The 14,265-nt window shown below is 40.9% G+C and overlaps 1 protein-coding gene across 5 annotated transcripts in view; it reads left to right on the top strand.

Annotated features, from left to right (window-relative positions):
* The window catches only part of EVI5 (ecotropic viral integration site 5), a 73,606-nt gene that overhangs the window by 42,281 nt on the left and 17,060 nt on the right, over window positions 1–14,265 (top strand). For all 5 annotated transcript variants that reach the window (XM_083511059.1, XM_083511058.1, XM_083511055.1 and 2 more), the window contains 6 exons: window positions 2,756–2,890; window positions 4,480–4,620; window positions 5,651–5,809; window positions 7,405–7,551; window positions 8,693–8,788; window positions 14,138–14,233. In XM_083511059.1, the coding sequence (XP_083367185.1) occupies window positions 2,756–2,890; window positions 4,480–4,620; window positions 5,651–5,809; window positions 7,405–7,551; window positions 8,693–8,788; window positions 14,138–14,233 (774 nt within the window). The remainder of the gene's footprint in view (window positions 1–2,755; window positions 2,891–4,479; window positions 4,621–5,650; window positions 5,810–7,404; window positions 7,552–8,692; window positions 8,789–14,137; window positions 14,234–14,265) is intronic.

Here is a 14,265-nt window from a genome sequence, read left to right as displayed (position 1 = left end):
GACATTTTTATTTATTTATTTTAAATAGATACCTGTGGTTTCAATCTCATACTTTAAAATACTGAGATAATGTCAGTATGATTGTTTCCTTGGGTAAAACATGTGCTCTCAATTTGCCTGGCTGTTGTTTAAGAAAATATTTTGTGTGTGTGTGTATGCAAGTTAGTGACTTCATTACTGGAAGAATTAATTATGATAACATAATTCTAGCCTGCCCTGAATAATAAACTTTATGTGAAAGATCATTGATCTTGGAAGATTTTAATTTTGTCCCATAATTTGTTTCTCACAAGTAATATTATTGGAACCCAACCAAAACTAGAAACTGCCTACTTTGTTCTTTAGCTTTCTCGTAATCAATAGATATGTATGGAATAATCCCAAATTTTATTTATGTGTTGAATATAGGTCTTGTAATGAAATGTGGAACTAAAAACGACATTTTCATAGGTATTAAAATATACATGTAAATGAATACATCTGATGGGGAACAGGGGAAGGAATAGAAATATAGCTAGTCTGAATAATTGATTTGGATTACTATAGTGTTGTGTTACTATTGTGTTGGAGACTGCTGCACAAGTGTAAAGACAGAGGCTGTATTCCTGGGGAATCTAAGGGGAGATTATTATACTCACCAAATTTCTAGGCTTTGTGTTTCTTTTCCCATTCTTGGTGGATGATTGTTACCATGAAATAATTTCGAATTGCTTCGTATTTGAAATATTGGGGTTGGTGCTCCTTACTTATCTATGAATCAAATGCAGATGGCCTTGGATAAGTCACTGTCTCAAAGTGATTGGGAGAATAAGGAGGTTAAAAAGCAATTCTTACATATAGTGTGGATTGAGGTATAAAACAAAGAACAAGAAGAGGGGCCAGCACAGCTTTTTAAAAACAGCAACACAACAACACTGAGATTCTGAAAAAGCCCAATTTTTGGAACCCTTCCCATTTTATCGCACACTTCTCTAAAAGCAGGCTCATTAAGCTTAGTTTCCAATGAACTGACTCTCAGACCTTCTTTCACTTGGGAGTGTATGCCACTGAAATTTCATTTAAATGGAGATTCAAGGTAAGAATTGTTATCTACTTAGGTGGCACTGCGATCTCCGCCCCCACCCCTGAAGCTCTATGAAATATTTTCTCTTTTGGAATGAGTGAAAAGCTTTTTGATATGAGACTTTATTCGCTCAAAATGAATCGTAGGAACTTTTGTTTTCAAATGTAAGGCACTCCCCACAGCTTTAGAGAATGGTAAGTCCTGGGTACATTGTAGAAACACAGGTCGCTCAGCTCTAATATGCATTTCTACACGTGGAGAGTGTTGCTGTTTTCACGAGAAAAACAGACAGGACCTTTTGTTTTCTTACAATCTGCTGCTTAGAAGCGTGTCTGCTTCACCTCCCCGTACCTTTGGCTTGTACAAAAGAAACCTCACTCTGCAATCCTGTGCACCAGAATTGGGAAACCTCCAAATGTTGTCCTCCCATCAGTGCTAGCCAGCATTGGGGGGGAAATGGGCCTTACTCCGAGTAGGCAGGTATAGAATTGCAGTGTCAAAGTTAGTATATTTTTGATGCTGCTGTCTATACTTACCTGGGCCTATGTGCCACTAACCGAAAGCAGGGTCCTCTGAGCAAACATCCTTAGAATTTGTCTGTAAACATAAATCAACGAAACACGATTCTATATGCTAAGTTGTAGATGGTAGTTTTTTGTTTAAGCAGTAAGTTTAAGTTTGCCAAAATAAGCTTTGCATATGTAAACACATTCTTTCTCTCCTCCCGTACGGGGAAAACCAGGAGGAAAATACTTACCCCCATGACTTAAGTGCCTTTGCTTTTCATACATCTTTCCACTAACCTATAGTGTAAAAAACAATGTGCTATTATACTATTAAATTGTTCTATGCATAACCCTTTGGGATTCTGTCATTAAACTTTCTGGTTTATTGGCTGCGACTTGCAGGAAACGGTGACATCTTGAATGCGGCGATGGGGATATCGCTGGTGAAAGGCTTGAGGGAGATCCATTACAATAACCTTTTAGCTAGATCCTCAGCAACAGAGGCGCAAATGCAGATCTGTTGCCATGAAGAGTAGTTTCCAGGAAGTGCTCCGTGAAGCTCCATTGTGCTCTGAGGAGAATAGCTCTAGCGGCTTTGCCAAATAAAGATGGCCTGGAATTGCAAGGCGCAGCCTTACATTAGTCACCACAGCAGACTGGCTGACTCAACATGAACTGTACTTGGGAGAACACAATGACTTAATGGCTAGCTGGCAAAGTAAAAATATTTAATCCTTAAAATAGCCCCTGTTGTATCTTGAAGATTGGGTCTAGTTTGTCAACAGGGACAAACTTGCAGTGGCGCCACAAAACGCTGAAAAGTTCTGACTCACAGGATGACCAAAACAAAACCTCAGAAAACTGGAGGTGTTTCCACAGCTTTAAAAAAAGCAACCTGCTGCACTACTTAAACTTCAGGTTTGGGGTGTTATAAAAATCACTGTAAAATAGGAGTGGTTCCTAAGTTAGCAGGTTGTTGCTGTTTTTTAGTGTCTGCTCCCTAGTGGGAACAAACTTTGTCTGTGTGTAAGTCTGAATGAAAATGCCTGAGGGGGGGGGGGGAAACCTTCATAGTTCACAGCAGCAGCACCCCTCCCCATTGCATCCTCTTGCTTTCTGAGCCCGCTTGCACTTTTAAGGCCACTGCTTCCTCTCCTTTAATGCTGAACTTACTCCCTCCATATAGCAAAAGTGCAGCTCCCGCTATAGTGAAGACTTCGTCCTGCAGCTGGAGAAAGAGTTGGTGCAGGCAAGGCTGAGCGAAGCAGAGTCCCACTGTGCCTTGAAGGAAATGCAAGATAAGGTTCTTGAGATGGAAAAGGCAAGTCCAAACCAGAATGCTATGCCCAGTGATTTTAAGTGAATTTAACATAACATTCTGTAAAACGTAGGTCCCTTTTGGCACAACTACATTTAGCATGGGGAGAGTGTGTGTCCTACTCAGAAGCACAGTTGTGTGGGGCACAAGACGAGGCTTTTTCTATTGAAGGTCCCACTTTTAGGAACTCTCCCTAGAGAGGTTCTCTCTTTAAACTTTAGGCAAGCTGCTTTTAGCATGGACTATCGTTCTGCCTGCCTGTTTTATCCATATTGAACTCTTGCTTGCTGCTACCGGGCCACGTTCAAGGTGGTGGTGTTGTTTATTGAATTTATATACCGTCCTATACTCCGGGGGTCTCAGGGCAGTTCACAGAATAAAATCAAGATATAAAACCACAAAATACCTAATAAAAATAAAAACAACAACCCAATAGCCCCCTCCAAAAATAAAAAAACATTTTAAAAGGCCATAGGATGTAAATCAGATCAACCAAAGGCCTGCTATTAGTATCTAAAGCCCGTAGCAACAAAATCGCCTTACCCCACATGAGCCCATTTGACAGAATTGGCACATAAAACTGTTCCGCATTTGTAAGAACTCGGGTCGTTTTGTGTGGCAGCACCTGCACTTCGGAACTCCCTGCCTATTGAGATCAAGCAGGCGTCTTCGCTTTACTCTTTTCAGCGCATGTGAAAAATGTTATTGTTTAGACAAACCTGCCTAGATGGTAGATAGGACGTGGGTGGCACTGTGGGTTAAACCACAGAGCCTAGGACTTGCCGATCAGAAGGTCGGCGGCTCGAATCCCCATGACAGGGTAAGCTCCCGTTGCTCGGTCCCAGCTCCTGCCAACCTAGCAGTTCATCAAACCTAGCACGTCAAAGTGCAAGTAGATAAATAGGTACGGCTCCGGCGGGAAGGTAAACGGTGTTTCCGTGCGCTGCTCTGGTTCGCCAGAAGCAGCTTAGTCATGTTTGCCACATGACTCGGAAGCTGTACGGCGGCTCCCTCGGCCAATAAAGCGAGATGAGCGCCGCAACCCCAGAGTCGGCCACGACTGGACCTAATGGTCAGGGGTCCCTTTACCCTTTACCTTACCTAGATGCTTAGAAAGTTGAGATAACTTTAACCCATTTTAATGTTTTAAATTTTGTATGTCTTAGAGTAGGTTTGTATTCCCCACCCCCCCTGATTTTTATTGTTTTGTCTTTTTGTAAACTGCTTTGAGTTTTTACTTTTATTTTTTTACAATCAAGCAGTGTATAAATTTTATGAACTAACTAACTAATAGGCTAGCAGGTCCCCTTTCCTTATATAATGATCCTGCTCAAGATAGAGAGTTTTGTTTCACCGAAACTTTAAGCCCATTGAGCCAACGCATTTTCATTTCTGAAGATTTTAATGTCCTTCAAGTTTGGGGGGTTCTTTCTGTGCTTTGTATTTCTGAAATGCCACCTCAAACGTATTACGCAGTTGCAAGAGGTTTGAGCTAGATGACCCTTGCGTTTCTTTCACTTACGTCACGTATCGTTTAACGCAAATAGCCTGCCTTATACTCTCGGTTTCTTAAGAGCTTGCTTTGTTTGCAGAGGAACAGCTCTTTCCCTGATGAGAACAATATTGCTAGACTTCAAGAAGAATTGATTGCAGTGAAACTAAGAGAAGCAGAAGCTCTGATGGGTCTAAAAGAACTTAGACAACAAGTTAAAGATTTGGAGGAACACTGGCAGGTAAGGCTATAGACCTATCCCTAAGACCTAGGGCTAAAGTTGATTCAACAATGCATTGTGTAAACTGGACTTGCAGAGAGCTAGTGTACAAGAGGGATGTTTGAAGAGGCTGGGGATCATGAGAAGAGACAGCAAGTGAATGAGTTCTAGTTGCAGAGAGCCATTCATTTTGATCCCCTGTTTAGCAAATGCAAGTTTTTACATTTACCTCTGCAGCTGAGATAGCTATAAACTTTCTGCGAAATATGCAGTTTTCTGTGTTAGCAGAATGTCTTGAAGCTTATTTACTCAGAAGTAACTGCCACTGGAGGGACGAGGGTGGCGCTGTGGTCTAAACCACTGAGCCTAGGGCTTGCCAGTTGGAAGGTTGGCGGTTCGAGTCCCCGCGATGGGGTGAGCTCCCGTTGTTTGGTCCCAGCTCCTGCCAACCTAGCAGTTTGAAAGCACATCAAAGTGCAAGTAGATAAATAGGTACCGCTCCGGTGGGAAGGTAAACAGCATTTCCATGCGCTGCTCTGGTTCGCCAGAGCATGCTGGCGAGATGAGCGCTGCAACCCCAGAGTCGATCATGACTGGACCTAATGGTCAGGGGTCCCTTTACCTTTACCTTTAACTTCCACTGAGTAGTTCAATGAGAGTAATGCCCAAGCAACTATAAGTTATAATCTTAGAGTAGCTTTTAGTGATCAGTTGCCAAGGATTTCAAATAATGCTGTCTTAAGCAATTTAAACCTTATTTAGGAGTGAGAAAATATGAGGAGACCGTAAGTATTTCAACGGCTGGGGAATTTTTTAAATCATTAACAAAAACATTCAAGATATTGATGTGCCTTTTTGTCCTTATGAGTATATGTACAGTTTAGTGCTCGGCTGCTGAAAATTTGCTGCTTTTAATCTCCGTGTTCCATATTTTTCCTGCTTTTGGTTACTCAAGTTGAATGAATTCTCCTGCACCCTTATGCCAGTTGAAGATTTATTTTTTATTTTAATTCAAGTTGGGGATTTTGTTAAAACATAGCAATGTTTTTAGCGCCATCTAGTTCGCACTACTGGGAGGTGGAAAGACCCCCCTAAAAAGAACGCTGTAAATGAATTGCAAGATGAACTGATGACCGTCAGGCTCCGAGAAGCAGAAACACAAGCCGAGCTGAAAGAAGTAAAGCAAAGGATGATGGAAATGGAAACACAGGTAAGGTCACTCGTCACCCAGAGGAAACTGAATGTCAGGTATTGCATGGAAATAATTCCCTAAGGGCAAAGTATGAAAATCGCTTGCATAGCTAAATGTAGTATGTTGGGTTTGGAACTGGGAAGTATAGAGCTCTGTCCATTGAGAGCAGACTCAGTGAAATTAATGGACATGACTAACTTGGGTCTATTAATTTCAATAGGTTTACTTTGAGTAGATCTTCTTCAGATCCGGTGTATAAGTTCGAAGTGCTACTAATGTCTGAAGGATGCTGGTAATGACCAGTAGAAAAGAGAAATCTTTAATGATACTATTGTACTTTCTAACCTGTAATAAATAGTGTGTTGAGTTTGTCCAATCTTGAAAATGTGGTGCCACTTTTGAAGTCACTTAGAATATAGTGAGGTCAGCCTAGATAGACTGACACTTATATCATACCTAAACTGATCTAAAAAAATTGATTACTGGGTGGAAATATGTGGATTCTTAGGCAATATGTTTTGTTGGCATGAAACTGTTTTGATCCAACTTCTCCTGCCAGTATATGCTGCTCTCTGGCAACAAAAGCGCTGTCTAAGACTTATCTTCCATATAAAAGGTAGCGAATAACCGTAAGGCAATACATAAAAAACAAATTAAAGTAGCAGAAAACGAGAAGCAGCTGTTAAAACCATTGAGCAGCCTCCATCAGTAAAAATAACTGTATAGCATGTTAATAAACATCAGTACCGAAACTAAAAACCCATCTATTTAATATTATTTTATCTGTTATGCAGCAAAAAGTCACTGGTTTCCACAATACTTTCAGCCTGTAGGGGGTGCAATTGTTCTATCTGATCACATGTGCAATATGTGTCATAAGAGAGATGTGTGTAAGCCCTTAATGTTGAGTACAAGTATCTTGTTTTGAATAAGCAGCACATTTATATAAGCAGCACACACACAAAACAAGTACATCAAAAATACTGCTAAGTGTAACTTTTCGTTCTTGAGTGGGTACTAGTACACCACTGAATGGGGATTGTTATCCTCCACTTGCCTGAAAGCAGGGAAAAAACACCAACGCTTAGAGAAACTTCTAAGTTGCTCCTCCCTTAAGAGTAACAGTTGGGTTTTTTCCTCTGCCTTCCTTGAAGTAGACCTTTCTTTCCACTGGTGCTCTTCTGACTGTTTCTGGTTTATTTGTGTGATTGTTGTTTCTGTTTTGTAGTGAATCCTGTTTTTTTGTGGGGGTTTTTTGAGGTTTTTCCTCTGTGCGAGTGAGTCTGTTTCCCCCCCTTGGTGTCTATCTTTTCTTCTTGTTGTTGTTGGAATTAACTTTCCATCAATTCTGACCCTTTTCCTCAATTAATTCACTGTTACTGATTAATTATATCACCCCCCCAAAGAAAGGTTTTTCACAGTTAATAGATTGGGACTGACCAAACCGTTGCAGAAGCAAGTAAATGATCATTGTCTTGCTTTGCTAGTGGAAGTTACAAGCCTTAGGTTTGCACTAGCTTTCACATATTTACTACTGCAAATGTATAAGAAGACTGAGGTCAAGGCTAACGTAATCCCTCTTTCTCCCCCTTGTTATCGCTCCTAAACATCAGAACCAGATAAATAGCAACCATTTGCGGAGGGCGGAACAAGAGATTTCCAGTTTGCAAGGGAAGGTCCAGTATCTGTCCGCTCAAAACAAAGGACTTCTGGCTCAGCTGACGGAATCAAAGCGAAAGCAGGCAGAGATTGAATGCAAGGTAACCCAAAACAAAAATGCAGTGAACACTATCTGTGTACTTTAAAAATCAAAATATCTTGGAGGACTAGCAAATTCTACCCGCAAGCTTTCCCAGGATGGATATTTGATTTATATTACAGAATTGTATTAAAAAAGCTGACATCACATTTGGTTTTTAAAACCCTTTCACTTTATGATTAAGAGAGTTGTGTATTTCTGTGCTCAGGGTGTTTGCCTCATATTTGTAAAATGCAAGTTGTTCAGTTCAATTTCAGGGTTTTGATGGATTACAGAATCCATTGTCAGCAGAGGTGCCATAGGCAAAAATCTAAGGACATTTGGTATTTCTGGCACCATTTATCATCCTAAAACTAGTCATCGCCTTACATTTTAATCATGCACCGTTTGTAAGGGGACTTCCCAGGACTGTGTATATTCATCTGCAAAGACTGGGTCTAATGTACAGTTTTATAATAGACCTTGAGGGCTAAGCAAATGCTAATTGGATGCCTGTTTATGTTGAGGATGTGCCTCTGAAGACAGGATGAGATTCTGCATTGTACAGTTCATTTCCTGTTTTTAATTATTTGTCCCTTTTTATTGTGCTTCTTGTGCACATACCCTCACACAAATGGGAAAAGCAGAAATGTAACACGTAGGGGACAGACCGCCTTTTACTACTTCAGACTGCAGAAGTGCAGAGCAGGGTGTATCTTCTGCATGCATTAAATTTTCTTATGTTTCGAATGCTGGAAAGAGATCTGCAATGGCAAATGTAACTGTAGAGGCTGCCTTCAGTTGCACATTCTCCTTGGCAATAGAGCGGCATCATTCAAAAATGTTTTATATATCCTTGTATTCACAGGCCGACTATCCTTGCTTACTAAAACCTCACAGGTAGAATTGTTTTAAAGGGGGGGAGGATCTTGGGGGAGGAGAGTCCGCAACAGCAATAAGTCATTAATATTGTTGTATTTATTTTGATAGTGTGGTCAGTCAGTCTCTTGAAGTAGCTTGTTGAATGAATTTAGAGCAAAAGGATACTTCTGGCTCAAATCAGTTTTTCTTGAAATGTGAGTCAGCTTGCTACCCGTAACTTATTTGGAATCACTTTTTTTCCTGAACTTTTTCTATTCCCTCCTCACCCCTGTTATTCCTAGAATAAAGAAGAAGTCATGGCTGTAAGGCTCCGAGAGGCAGATAGCATAGCAGCTGTGGCAGAACTCCAGCAACATATTGCAGAACTAGAAATCCAAGTAAGAGTGTAAACCGTTCTCTTTGTTTTGTTTTTTAACTTCCTACCACTTTGTGTTTTCACTCTTTTCCCCTTCAGTTTGACACACATTGGGTAACTCTTTAACGTTTCCTCTCAGTGTAGACATAATTCTGCCTGCCCTTTACACTCGTTTACGGAATTGGCGTCAGGGTTCCATTGCCCTTATGTGTGAGCTCCCCTTCAGATGCCTCACTTGCATTAACTATCAGTTATGCTGATATTGAGGGACGCGGGTGGCGCTGTGGGTTAAACCACAGAGCCTAGGGCTTGCCGATCAGAAGGTCAGCAGTTCGAATCCCCGCGACAGGGTTAGCTACCGTTGCTTGGTTCCTGCTCCTGCCCACCTAGCAGTTCAAAAGCACATCAAAGTGCAAGTAGATAAATAGGTACCCCTCCAGTGGGAACGTAAACGGTGTTTCCGTGTGCTGCTCTGGTTCGCCAGAAGCGGCTTAATCATGCTGGCCACATGACCCAGAAGCTGTACGCCGGCTCCCTCGGCCAGTAAAGCGAGATGAGCGCCGCAACCCTAGAGTTGTCCATGACTGGACTTAATGGTCAGGGGTCCCTTTACCTTTTTATGCTGATATTATTTATTTATTATTAAATTGATACCCTGCCCAAAGGAACCTCGTAATCATTGTTCACTCCTACCCTACAACTTGAATTCTGCTTTATTAAAAATAAAAAGTATAATATATTTTATTTTTATTTACTTTGTTTCTTCCAAAATGCACATGGTTTTCCTTCTCCGTTTTATCCTGGTAACTACCCTGCCAGGTACATTAAGCTGAGAGAAGAGGGTGACTCTCCCAAAGTCACCTAGCCAGCTTAAGTGGGGATTTATACCTTGGCATCCCAGGTCCTAATGTTATGTTCTAACCATGCTATGCCACACTGATTCACCGACCACTTGGAATACTGCCACAGAGAAGTGCTTTTCAGTGGTCTCAATTAAGACACTTGACTGATGGCTCAGTAGTCAAAAGTAGGCAGAAGTGAATGGACTTGCATATAGGTATGTTCAAGTCTTCAGAGTACGTTAAACATAGCATTGGGGCTGTACATACACAACTGATGTACAGTGGTACCTCGGCTTACAGACGCTTCAGGTTACAGATGCTTCAGGTTACAGACTCCGCTAACCCAGAAATAGTACCTTGGGTTAAGAACTTTGCTTCAGGATGAGAACAGAAACCGCACGGTGGCAGCAAGAGGCCCCATTAGCTAAAGTGGTACCTCAGGCTAAGAACAGTTTCAGGTTAAGAATGGACCTCCGGAACGAATTAAGTTCTTAACCCGAGGTACCACTGTAGTTCTTTAGCTGCTGGGGTGGGAAGACTTGCTATCCAGTCTAAGCATGACGATGTACATGAAGTGGGCAGGGCCTGTTGAGACATACACTTGGGACATGGGTGGCGTAGTCTAAACCACTGAGCCTCTTGGGCTTGCCGATCAGAAGGTCAGCGGTTTGAATCCCCGCGTCGGACTGAGCTCCAATTGCTCTGTCCCAGCTCCTGCCAACCTAGCAGTTCAAAAGCATGCCAGTGCAAGAAGAGAAATGGGTACCGCTGTGGCGGGAAAGTAAATGGCGTTTCCGTGCACTCTGGCTTCCGTCACGGTGTTCCATTGTGCCAGAAGCGGTTTAGTCATGCTGGCCACATGACCCAGAAAGCTGTCTGTGGACACACGCCAGCTCCCTCAGCCTGAAAATGAGATGAGCGCCGCAACCCCATAGTCACCTTTGACTGGACTTAGCCGTCCAGGGGTCCTTTATTACACTTGCTGACTGAGAAGACATTGCTAAACTGTGTCTTAAAACACAGCACTTAATTTGATTATTAATAATAATTATTATAATGTTGAGAGTATAGCATTGACTTGCCTCAAAACAATTTCTCTGAGGAAGCCACAGAGCTTTCCTTTTAAGTCAAACTTCTGTGAAGATTCTGAAACCAAAATCCTGGCGGCCACTTCCTACCCTGCCAAAATCTAATTGCCGCTTCTACCTAAGCATAAGGAACTCAAATCCCTTCAGTGATACACTACTTCAAGTCTTATAAAATTGCAGCAAAGTACAGTGGTACCTCGGGTTAAGTACTTAATTCGTTCCGGAGGTCTGTTCTTAACCTGAAACTGTTCTTAACCTGAAGCACCACTTTAGCTTATGGAGCCTCCTGTTGCCGCCGCACCACCGGAGCACAATTTCTGTTCTCATCCTGAAGCAAAGTTCTTAACCTGAAGCACTATTTCTGCATTAGCAGAGTCTGTAACCTGAAGCGTATGTAACCTGAGGTACCACTGTATTTTATGTGCAGTGTGCCTGTTGCTCAGAAGCCTATAGTTCATAGCTCTTTCTTAAAACTGTTCCAGATTTATTCACTTGTTTATAATAATAAAAAAAAACTTATATACTACTTTTTTTAAAGGCAAAGCTGTGTACAACAAACATATATGCACACACGATAAAAAGATTGCAATTGAAAACACAAACTGCTAGCTAACTTCTTGGTCGGGAGGCATACGAAAGATGCAATGGAAAAATAATTGTATTAGATGCATTTCTTCTTCAAAGTAGTTTTACTCATTTGAGAATCTAGGAGTTCCACTTTCGGGGTCAGAGCTGGGTCATAGCAATTACCTTAAAGCATACAGCTTTCTGTGAAGAGTTTAGGTGTAAGTGTAAGACACGTTGGCATTAAACATCTAAAGTGCCCCTAGTATTGCTACACCCACATTACTACTGAAATTACAATCAAGTCCCTAATTTAAATCACAGTTTGGAGAGGTTGTCGGGGGGATTAGCTAAAAGTGTTGGGTTCTCCCCCCCCCCCTCAAAAAAGAAATCCCAAGCAAAACAGAGGTGAGGGTTTAATTTATCCTTTATGTGGATACAACTAACATGTCCATCTCTGGCAGTATTTTCCAAACTTGGGTCTCCAGCTGTTTTTGGACTACAATTCCCATCATCCCTGACTGCTGGTCCTGCTAGCTAGGGATGATGGGAGTTGTAGTCTAACAACAACTGGAGACCCAAGTTTGGGAAACACTGATCTACGGTAATTTGAATACGTTCTTGTTCTAACTACCATATTTTTCCATGTATAAGACACCCCCAAGTATAAGACAAGACCCTATTTTTTTGAACCCCAAATTAAGAGGATTTAATTGAGAGCATTTACACTGATACCAGGATCTCAATCTTCTTCTTTTACATGTATAAATTAGTCAAAAGTGTGTGTGTGTGTGTGTGTGTGTGTGTGTGTGTGTATAATCTGTTAATATGTTTTTTCATGCTTTTTAAAGTACAAAAAGTTAAACTTCACACAAGAAATCTGCTGTTGCTTCTGTTTGTCAGTGTTCAGGTTTAGCATGTTCTGCAGAACAAATTTATCTGTGGCCTCCAGCATTCACTTTTAAGGAAAAACTAAAGGCACCTTCCCAACAGTAAACTCTTACCTTTCATGGGAAGAAGCCTGTCTTTATAACTTATAGCACCTTTCTTTAATATCCAGGACTTGCAGAGTTCTAAAGAGAGAATTTCTATTTTTGCAATTACAGGAAACTCTTGTTGTACTCTTCAGCAGTGTGATGCGTTTTCTGAAAACCTAAAATGAATCATCCCTGTCACCAAAAGGCCATGCATCCCCCACAACTGCCCTAATGAATAAACTTAATTTATGTCTTCAGTGTAAAATGTCATTACCGTGTAATAGCAAAAGTTCATAAAGCAGACCAAACTGAGAAAAGGCTGCAAGATAGCTTAACTTCCACAATCCATTTCCCCCCACTTAACTATGGATAATCCGATTAGTTAGATATGAAATAAGAGTATGTCTATTTTCCCCAAAGGTGAGCATGATTCATGTGCCACCAAGCTTTCAGAAGAAGTCAGAATTCCCCATCTCTCATGGCCAAGTCTTTGGCAAGCAGGGTGTCCCCCCCCCCCCGCTAAACCTATATAGAATCTCTCCTTTCTGTGGCTTCTGTGGCTACCAAAAACAGAAGCATACAATTAAGTATTTGTGCACTTTCTAAAAATCACATTTTGATTAACAAACCAGACTTATCCTGAGGGATCAGCGTGCTTGGTTTCAAAACCTATTGCTTATCGGAGTTGTGGCCATTGATTTCAATGGATCTACTCTGAGTGAAAGGTAGTTGATATTCCACTCTATTCTGCAGTGGCCAGATCACACCTGGAATACTCTGTCCAGTTCTGACCACCACAATTTAAGAAGGATGTTGACAAGCTGGAACGTGTGCAGAGGAGGGCAACCAAGATGACCAAGGGTCTGGAAACTAAGCCTTATGGGGAGTGCTTGAAGGAACTGGGTATGTTTAGGCTTCAAGCTGAAAGAAAGGAGCTTCCGACTGAACATTCGGAAAAACTTTCTGACAGTAAGAGCTGTTCAGCAGTGGAACAGACTCTAACAAGAGGTGGTGGGGTCTCCTTCCTTGGAGGTTTTTAAGCAGAAGATGGGTGGCCATCTGTCATGGATGCTTTAGCTGAGATTCCTGCAATGCAGGGGGTTGGACTAGATGACCCTTGGGGTCCCATTCAACTCTGATTCTATGAACACTAATAATGTAACCCAGCTATATTTCAGGAAAGTATAAATTACTTCCAAAATATGAAAACAAATCGGAAAAGTTTTAAGGTTTATATGGCATTAAATAAAGAATGTTGGTTATATGATGCTGATCCCACAGATTTGGGGCTAATTAAAATACATTGTGTTTTTTCGCTGTTGTGTTGAAGTCAGGTTTGATAAGAATAATTGATTACTATTCTATTGTTAAAAGGTTTTGAAATAGATTCTTTCTCCCAACCGCTACCTTTTTACTTTAATTTTACTTTCTACTCCTTTTAAATGTGTTTATGGGAGGAGGCTGGGGATATTAGTTGGTTTGTTTTTTTGTTCCTGTTTTTATCATGTATTTTGTGCTTTTATTTAGTTTTTTTTTGGTGAACTGCCCTGAGTTCTGCGGGTGAAGGGTAGTATTATTATTTCTGAAATAGAATGCATGTTCGTATTCTGTTTAAATTCTGTTTTTTTAATCTAGTTATAAGCATGGGTTTGTTTTTTTAATAATAAAGAAAACAAAGGTAATACAGTACATTATATAAACCTGGAAAGCTCTGGGTGGTATCCAGTAAGTCATACTTGGAGAAGATCTGTGGAAATCTATAACTTAATTCATTGATTTCAGTGGTGTATTCTAAGTATGATGTTATCTTCTGAATCCACCTTTCTGAAATAGTATAAAAGGGAATATAGTATTACCTGATCAACCTTTTTTTTTTTTTTTTACATCTTTTCTGGAACAGAAAGAAGAAGGGAAATTTCAAGGACAGCTTAATAATTCCGACTCAAGTCAGTATATCCGAGAACTGAAAGATCAGATAGCAGAGCTCAATCATGAGGTAAGCCAAAGATTATAATTTTTGCTCACTTT

This window comes from Podarcis liolepis (genome assembly GCF_965112155.1).
Source record: "Podarcis liolepis genome assembly, chromosome: 6".
Classification (NCBI taxonomy): domain Eukaryota; kingdom Metazoa; phylum Chordata; class Lepidosauria; order Squamata; family Lacertidae; genus Podarcis; species Podarcis liolepis.
Note: the sequence above shows the minus strand (reverse complement) of the source record. Positions and strands in the feature narration are given on the sequence as shown.